The 7,936-nt window shown below is 40.4% G+C and overlaps 1 protein-coding gene across 1 annotated transcript; it reads right to left on the reverse strand.

The window, feature by feature from the left end:
- Nucleotides 1-5,923: 5,923 nt before the first annotated feature.
- Nucleotides 5,924-7,192, reverse strand: LOC129987612 (uncharacterized). Its single transcript, XM_056095574.1, has 2 exons — nucleotides 6,481-7,192; nucleotides 5,924-6,420 (listed from the first exon to the last, which is right to left on the reverse strand). Exons 1-2 carry the CDS (start codon nucleotides 7,190-7,192, stop codon nucleotides 5,924-5,926), a joined length of 1,209 nt encoding a protein of 402 aa, XP_055951549.1.
- Between the last annotated feature and the right edge of the window lie 744 nt (nucleotides 7,193-7,936).

The following is a 7,936-nucleotide window of genomic DNA, read 5'->3' on the forward strand; positions in this document are numbered from 1 at the left end:
TGTTAAAAAACTTCTAGAAAGCACGGTTCTTTTTTTAATACTTATTATGGAAAATTACATAATAAGTATTTAAAAGAAGTACCGAGTGAGCAAAAAGTCCGTAAAAATTTTAAAAATTCATAAAATCCGTAAAATGGAGCAAAATAAAAAATGGTTTGCAGAATTAGCAACGATAAGTCACGGGATTTTTTTCAATTATAAAAAAATAATTCAAAAAGAAGTCGATAGGTAGCGCTGTTATGAACGACTCAGTTGAAAATATGCAAATGCGATAGTCGATTATAAATACTTACGCTCTTGATCCAGAATCTGTTCACCGTTGCATGTTATGTAAGTAAACAAGGATGCTATGTGGAAAGTCAACCATCTAACTCTCCGACCCGCCCTAAGGCACACGGATTTAAACCATAGAACTGAATGACCGCACCGCCGCAACAGCAATTGGCGGGAACTGTGGTTGAGTCCTAAGGGCCGTCACCGGCCACGGTACAACCCTCCCCGAAGGAAGTACGTCCCGTCATCGATGGGAGGAGCCAGATCCCCCACCTATTAGTGTACCCTCCAGGGTGGCGAGATCCAACCACCATGCCGGAAGCATCTCATCCTCATTTCGAGGTGCCCCCCCCCCCCGAGGGTCATGCTATGTGGAAAAGATAGAGTTTGCTGGTGAAGCTGTTTTACCTGAGCCAAGAATCAGCGACTGTTGCACTGCGTAAATTATTGGTTGTAGGGATTAGCAGTACACGGGAACCTGGCAGGAGACAAGTTTTCATTTCCTCCTCAATCTCCAGATTTGACACCAGCAGACTTTTGGCTATGGGGAAATTTAAAATTCTGAGTGTCAATCCCGTCTATCCAATTTGTCAGAATTGAAAGATTCAATCCGTCGAGAGGTGTCATGTACACAGCTGGACATGCTGCACTCCACCGTTGCTGGATTTGTGGACAGTCCTGCAATGGGTAATCATCTGTGGTGGTGGACATATGGAACTCAGATTGCTATAATAAATGGTTTGGTAATATTATTTTTTTTACGTGTCTTTTCTTTCACTTATGTGCAAAACGCCACCTATCGGCTATTTTTAAATTTTTTTTCCTTACCTAAAAAAAAATCCCGTGACTTATCGATGCTAATTCTACAAACTGCTTTTTATTTTGCTTAATTTTACGGGTTTTATGATTTTTAAAGTTTTTACGGACTTTTTGCCCACCCGGTATGATGTAGTAAAGAAGTATTTAAAAGAAGTATCATTGTATAAGAAGAATTCTTTCTTCAAGACTAATATAGGCCAAAATTTGGATACAAATATACGATCTTGATAATAGTACCACATGCTAAATTTCATTTTCATCCATTTGATAGGATTTTGACAAGTATACAGACATAATTTTAAAAACATCATTTCTTTGAAACTTCAGGATAACCGAAGCGCGAAAATTCATCTTGATTCATTTTTCTCTTTACATACTCGTATATCTATCTATACATTAGTATAAAATGAAGTCTTCTGAAAGCGTTTGTATGTTTGAAGGAGAAAAACGCGAGAAATACTTAACTGATATTGGTGATATTTGAAACATTTTGTAAGGCAGTTATTGGGGAAGGTTTTAGTATATTAAAGTCATATCAAAATAAAAAAAAGAAGTTTTATAATTGCGATTTTAATTATTTTCCTACTACGATTTGCGCATGCGTAAAACAGCAGTATCTGTGCTTTGCACTCACCAGCGCATGTGTTGAAACTTCAAACTCCACATGCGGAAATAGCAAGAGCTGTGGTATGCATATGATATATTTCTTTGTTTACGTCCGATTTTAAACAGCGATTCAAAACACATTATGCCCCCAAAAGTTAATTCATATTGGAGATATTTGAACGGCATTTATTAGGGAAAGAATGAACATATCATATTTTTACTTTTTTATCAATCTAAATACTTCTGAATGTGTGCTATAAAAATTGTTTTGTAATTATTTTTGATGATTTCTAAATATATTTTTATGTTTGTTGGATATTGCGAGACATGCCATATCGGGTGGAGGTGGTGGTGGTTGTGAGTTTTAGTGGCGCAAGAGCCAACCTTGGCTAAACTGCGCCAGTCGTATGGTTAGATTATTGATGATCGGGAAATAAAAACAACGTTAAAATATTGTATCTAAGGATTTGTAAAAGAATTACTTTAAAAGATTAAATTCCACACGGTAAAAAGTTAAAAAATGTTATTAGATAAAATAGTAAAACCTAGATATATTCGCAAAAGCCAATGGCCCTTAAAAACTGAAAAAGATTATCATGGGGATTTACTCCCACTATATCCGACATTGTTAGTGATGAAGTTTTGAAAAAATGATTACGGTGAGTATTAAATTTTGGGCACTCAATCAATATATGACTAACACTAAAAATAATATTGCAAGTAGGACATGTAGGTGCCCTTTCGCCGAATAGTAAATATTTGTGCGTAAAACGCGTGTGTCCCACACGCAGACGAGTCAATCTCACATCAACTCTTCGCAAAGGTAGAACTGGCCACAAACCTATTGAAGGTTTAACGGCATGCAGCTGGTTATTGGTTTTTTTATCCCAGGTTTCCTGCCATAATCCATGTACGAAATTAGTAAAGGACCTCTTGACATCACAATAAGCAAGAGGGCGCTGCAAAAGCAAGGTGGCATCTCTAGCAGCTTTGTCTGCCAGTTCATTGCCAAGAATACCGACATGGCTGGGAACCCAACAGAAAAGAATTGAAAAACCCTGATTCTGGATAGTGCGCAAAAGGATGAATATTTCCTGAACAACTGGGTGTATCCGACATTGAAAATTAGAGAGCGTTTGCAATGAACTCATGCTGTCGCTATAAATGCAAAATTTGCTGTGAGTGGAAAGTGATATTTTCTGTAGAGCACAGAGGATAGCTGTGAGCTCAGCAGTAAATACAGAGCAAGAGCTCTCCAGACGATAACTGTGGATATCAGATCCAATTACTACTCCACAGCCAACATGTTCGTCTGATTTTGAGCCATCAGTATAAACTGGGATGTAAGATCCATACTGATAGCGGTGAAAGTAAAACATTTGTTGGAAAATAACTGGTGGAGTTTTAGATTTGTCAAATCCAGAAAATGGGTTAAGGAAAGTAAATTGTGGCAGATCCCAAGGTGGAAACTTTAATGGATCATTAGCCAGAAGAGTTATATTATCAAAGCCAGAGTCATGAATTATTTTTTTAACTCTAATACTGAAAGGGAGGATGTGAGAGGACCGAGCATTATAGAGTCGGAGGAGAGACGAGGAAATAGAACCTTGACAAATAGGGTGCCGGGGGACTGATAATGTACGAAAATAGTACTGTGCTGAGACTTTCTTTCGACGCAAATCGAGAGGCAGTTGATTACAAATTACATAAAGGCTTTCGACAGGGGAAGTACGGAAAGCTCCAGAGCATATCCTCAGAGCCGAATGATGTATGGTATCTAGTCTGCGTAAAACAGCAGACCGAGCAGATCCATAAACCATGCATTCATAATCTATGCGAGATAAAATGATTGCAGTATACACATGAAGTAAGGTGGTGCGATCGGCTCCCCAAGACGTATTAGATAATACCTTGAGGATGTTCAAAGATTTCTCGCATTTCTTCCGAAGATATAGTATATGTGGAAGAAAACTCAATTTTCTGTCGAGAATCATTCCTAAAAACTTCATGTCATTCACCACCGGAATGGCAATGTCTTTAATATAGATAATTGGATCTGGGTGCAAATTTCGCTTCCTGCAGAAGTGCACACAACGACTTTTCTCTGGAGAAAATGTGTGTCCATTATCCTCGCACCATGCTACTAGCTTATTCACTGCGTTTTGCAACTGCTGCTCAATAAAATTCATATCAGATCCTTGGCAGGATATTTGTAAGTCATCAACGTATAAGGTTCCGCTAACAGATGATGGTAACTGATGTAGTATTTGGCTAAGATGGAGTATAAAAAGAGTTACGCTAAGGACGCTTCCCTGTGGAACACCCTCAGCTTGGTTAAAATAATCAGAATAACAATTTCCTAACCGAACACGAAATGTTCGAAAGGATAAAAAGTTCTTTAAAAACATGGGTAAATGGCCTCTAAAATCTAGATTAAAAAGTGTTTGGAGAATGCCATATCGCCATGTGCGATCATAAGCCTTTTCCAAATCAAAGAAAATGGAGACAAGGTGGTTACGATGAACGAAAGCATTACGAATTTCGGTTTCCAGTAGAATTATACTATCAGAGGTTGATCTTCCTCTACGAAAACCACTCTGCAATTGCGGTATGCAGCCTTGTTTCTCCAGTTCGAAGACCAAGCGAGCATTTACCATGCGCTCGAGCGTTTTGCATAAACAACTCGTCAGTGCAATAGGTCGATAGCTAAGAGGATTAGATGGATCCTTGCCAGGCTTTAATACTGGAATCACCAGAGCTTCTTGCCACTGAGAAGGAAATTGATGCTCAATCCATATTCTATTAAATAAACATAACAGGTTGGAGAGCGATGTAGCATTTAAGTGGCGAAGCATGCTGTAAGCGATTCCATCTGGACCGGGACTGGTATCATGTGTCTTAGATAAAGCCTTTTTCAATTCATTCAAACTAAATTCAGTATTATAGGGAAGAAAATTTTGAGCAGAAAAGTCCAAAGGTAAATTTTCTACACGATTCTTAGTCGCTATGAAAGTAGGACTATATGAATCTGCTGAAGAAACTTTTCCAAAGGCATGACCTAAAGTATTGGCAACATCTAATGGACAAGATATATTCGCATTTCCTGTGTTGAGTACAGGAATTGAGAATTCTTTGTAAATGCCATTAGCGGCCCTGATTTTCCTCCATAGAAGTTTGCTTGAGGTTGAAGAAGTAATGGATGAAACAAATTTGATCCAGGATTCTCTCTGGCTTTGACGACGAATGCGACGAGCAAAGGCTTTGGCTTGTTTAAAAGCGATAAGGTTTTCTGTGGTTGGATACCTTCTGAAAACATTCCACAGTTTCTTTTCTCTTTTGCGACTGTCACGACAAGCTTCATTCCACCACGGTCTGCGATATTTCCTTACCCGCGGGGAACTCTTAGGAATACTCTGATCTGCGGCGTTAATTATACAGTTGATGACATTTTGCACCGCTTCTATAATGTCTGTTTCATTAACCATAGAATCAGTGATATTTGCTAGCTGCATGAACTTATCCCAGTCTGCCCGCTGGAATCGATACCGTGGTGGATAATTATTCGCCCCATCTCTATTAGAGTAAGAGACTATCAAGGGAAAGTGATCACTGTCATACAAATAATTTCCAACTGCAAAATTCAGCAGTGGTAAAAGATCAGGAGTGCAGATTGCCAAATCAATACTATGGAAGCTACGTGTGGGCTCGTGGAAGTACGTTTTTTCTTCATTATTGAGCAGACAGAGACAATTATTCGAAATAAATTGTTCAATCTGTCGCCCACGAGAATTTGTAACTTCCGAACCCCACAAAGTGCTATGTCCATTAAAATCGCCTAACAAGATAAATGGTGATGGAAGCTGATCAACCAAATTGTCTAGCTCACTTTGACTAATAGTCCGTTGAGGTGGCAAGTAAATGCAACAGACCGTAACCAGAATTCGAGAACGAACCTGCACAGCCACGGCCTGCAAAGAGGTGTGTAGAGTAAGAGGTGTGCTCGGATAGAGATTAGAAGTGAAAATGCAAACACCACCTGATGGGTGGGTGCTGGAGGTAATATCTCTCCGAGTACAGTTATAGCCACGAAGTTTCAGAGGGAAATCAGACGACAAGAAGGTCTCTTGAAGTCCTATACAAATAGGATGAAATTTGTTGATGAGATGTTTAATGTTATGGAGTTTCGAACGAATGCCGCGACAGTTCCAAGAAAGGAAGGTACCCATTAAGAGGTTTTGGAAAGAGAACTAAAAGCAGAAGAATGAGGAGTTGCTGGAGTGTCGCAACTCATTTTCAAATCATCCTCTTCCTCCGACGGATGGAGAGAGATGAGTTCAGAACTTTTAGGGGAATTGCCAAAAATGGATGGCAAGTCTTGTTGAACAAGGCCCCTATTCGCCAGTCCTAAAGCGATTGAATTTTTCAATGTAGATTTTTTTAGCTTTGTTGGCAAATCAGCTTGTGACAGGCCTCGTTTTGAAAGCCTTAGCGACAGAGATTTTTGAGATTTGGTTTTACCTTTACGTCTCCGAGTGTTTGACGATTCAGGAGCACTATTTGAAACCGAATCTGAATCTGCACTGGAGGACTGTGCTTTTTTGGATTGTTTTGTTTTTTCAGAATGAGTTTCTGGAATAGTTACTGCTTTAAAATTTTTTGCAAAAACAGATGCGTAGCTATTACTTGGGTTAGGAGTTTGAGATGTTACCTTGCGCCTTGCCTCTGGATAGGAAATATTTTCTTTGAATTTAACCGTTACAATTTGTTTTTCTAATTGCCAACGTGGGCAGAGTCGAGAATAGGCAGTATGATCGCCACTGCAGTTAATGCACTTTTCAGATTCGGCACACTGCTGACTGTCATGGCCCTTTTCCGAACAACGTGCGCAAGTTAGAGTTCCACGGCAGCTCGATTTTGCATGTCCAAAACGTTGGCACTGAAAACAACGTAGAGGGTTTGGTATATAGGGACGGACAGGTAAATTTATATACCCAGCTTTAATAGATTCTGGCAGTTTTGGGCTATTGAATGTTAAAATATAGTGTTTAGTATTGAGAAGTTCCCCGTTCCGTCTAATTGTTATTTGACGTACTTGAGTCACTCCTTGACCGCTCAATTCTTTTGTAATAATCTCAATAGGGACATTATATAACTCTCCGCAAGTGATTACACCCTTGGAGGAATTCAGAGATTTATGAGCACTAACAGTGATGGGAATAGTTGCTAAGGCTTTAAGTTTCAGAATTTTCTGTGCTTGTTGGCGGGAACTAACCTCCACTAGTAAATCGCCGGAGCGAAGTTTACGAATAGATGAGACATCACCAATCGTTGCAACGAAAGCCTTTTCAACAAGAAAAGGAGACACATTATGAAAGTTTTCTTTTGTATCGGAAACACGCTGTACGACAAAAAAATGATCAAATGGTTTTTCAACAGATTGCAGTTGTACTTTACGATGCCCACTGAAGGGACCCTTCTTGGGAGGAGGAGCCATACGACATTACATAAGATTCAGGCCCGACGGCACCGCCCACCACGGAGCCCAACAAGGGAAGGCAGCCACCGGCTCTGGCCATTCCCAGCCTCGGCGCTTACCTTGGTGCTAGCCGGAACCTATACGCTCGGAGTTACCCCCGGGGACAGTGACCACCCTTAACGCCAAGCCCAAGGAGTAACCCCTTCGCTTGATCCCTAGCAGACTAGCCACTCAGGTGACTAACTACCAGCCGATTGATGCACCGGGGACCACAGTGCACCACCCGTCTTTCAAATGGGTCGCCACGCACGGCCAACACGTGTGACATTGGCTGTCCATGAGAAGCAAGAAGCAAACAGAGCGGCGACAGCTTCTCATGGAGAGCTCCCTCGCTTGCCGTCGAGGGAAGGAAAAACACAGCAGAAAGCAGAAGACGCAGGGGAGTGGAAACGTAAAGGGAGTATAGATCCCTGGGTACCTCGGGATTGGGACACCCGTACTCACCTATAGTAGGTGAGCCCCTGAGGGGCCATATCGGGTGGAGGTTATCTTTAAAGCTAATTTTTCCTCTTGGATGTTATGCCACGGGCAACATTGTATGGGTAATGTTAGTTCTTCATAAGTGAGAAATTGAAAATAAAATGCTATTTAATCTAAAAGTGGCTTAGATAAAAATCGGATCATATCCCGGCATTGCACCATGTGACGGAACCTCATTATTATTTTTTTTCAAGGCTACCTCATTAAATCACACGCGATACT

The sequence above is a fragment of the Argiope bruennichi genome, chromosome 10 (assembly GCF_947563725.1).
Source record: "Argiope bruennichi chromosome 10, qqArgBrue1.1, whole genome shotgun sequence".
NCBI lineage: Eukaryota > Metazoa > Arthropoda > Arachnida > Araneae > Araneidae > Argiope > Argiope bruennichi.

Excerpts from the sequence above, each read along its gene's own strand:
- LOC129987612 (XM_056095574.1), bottom strand. The coding sequence starts at position 7,192 with ATGGCTCCTCCTCCCAAGAAGGGTCCCTTCAGTGGGCATCGTAAAGTA. Across the intron at positions 6,421-6,480 it reads CTATTCTCGACTCTGCCCAC|AGGCAAGGCGCAAGGTAACA; the intron begins GTTGGCAATTAG and ends TTTCCTATCCAG.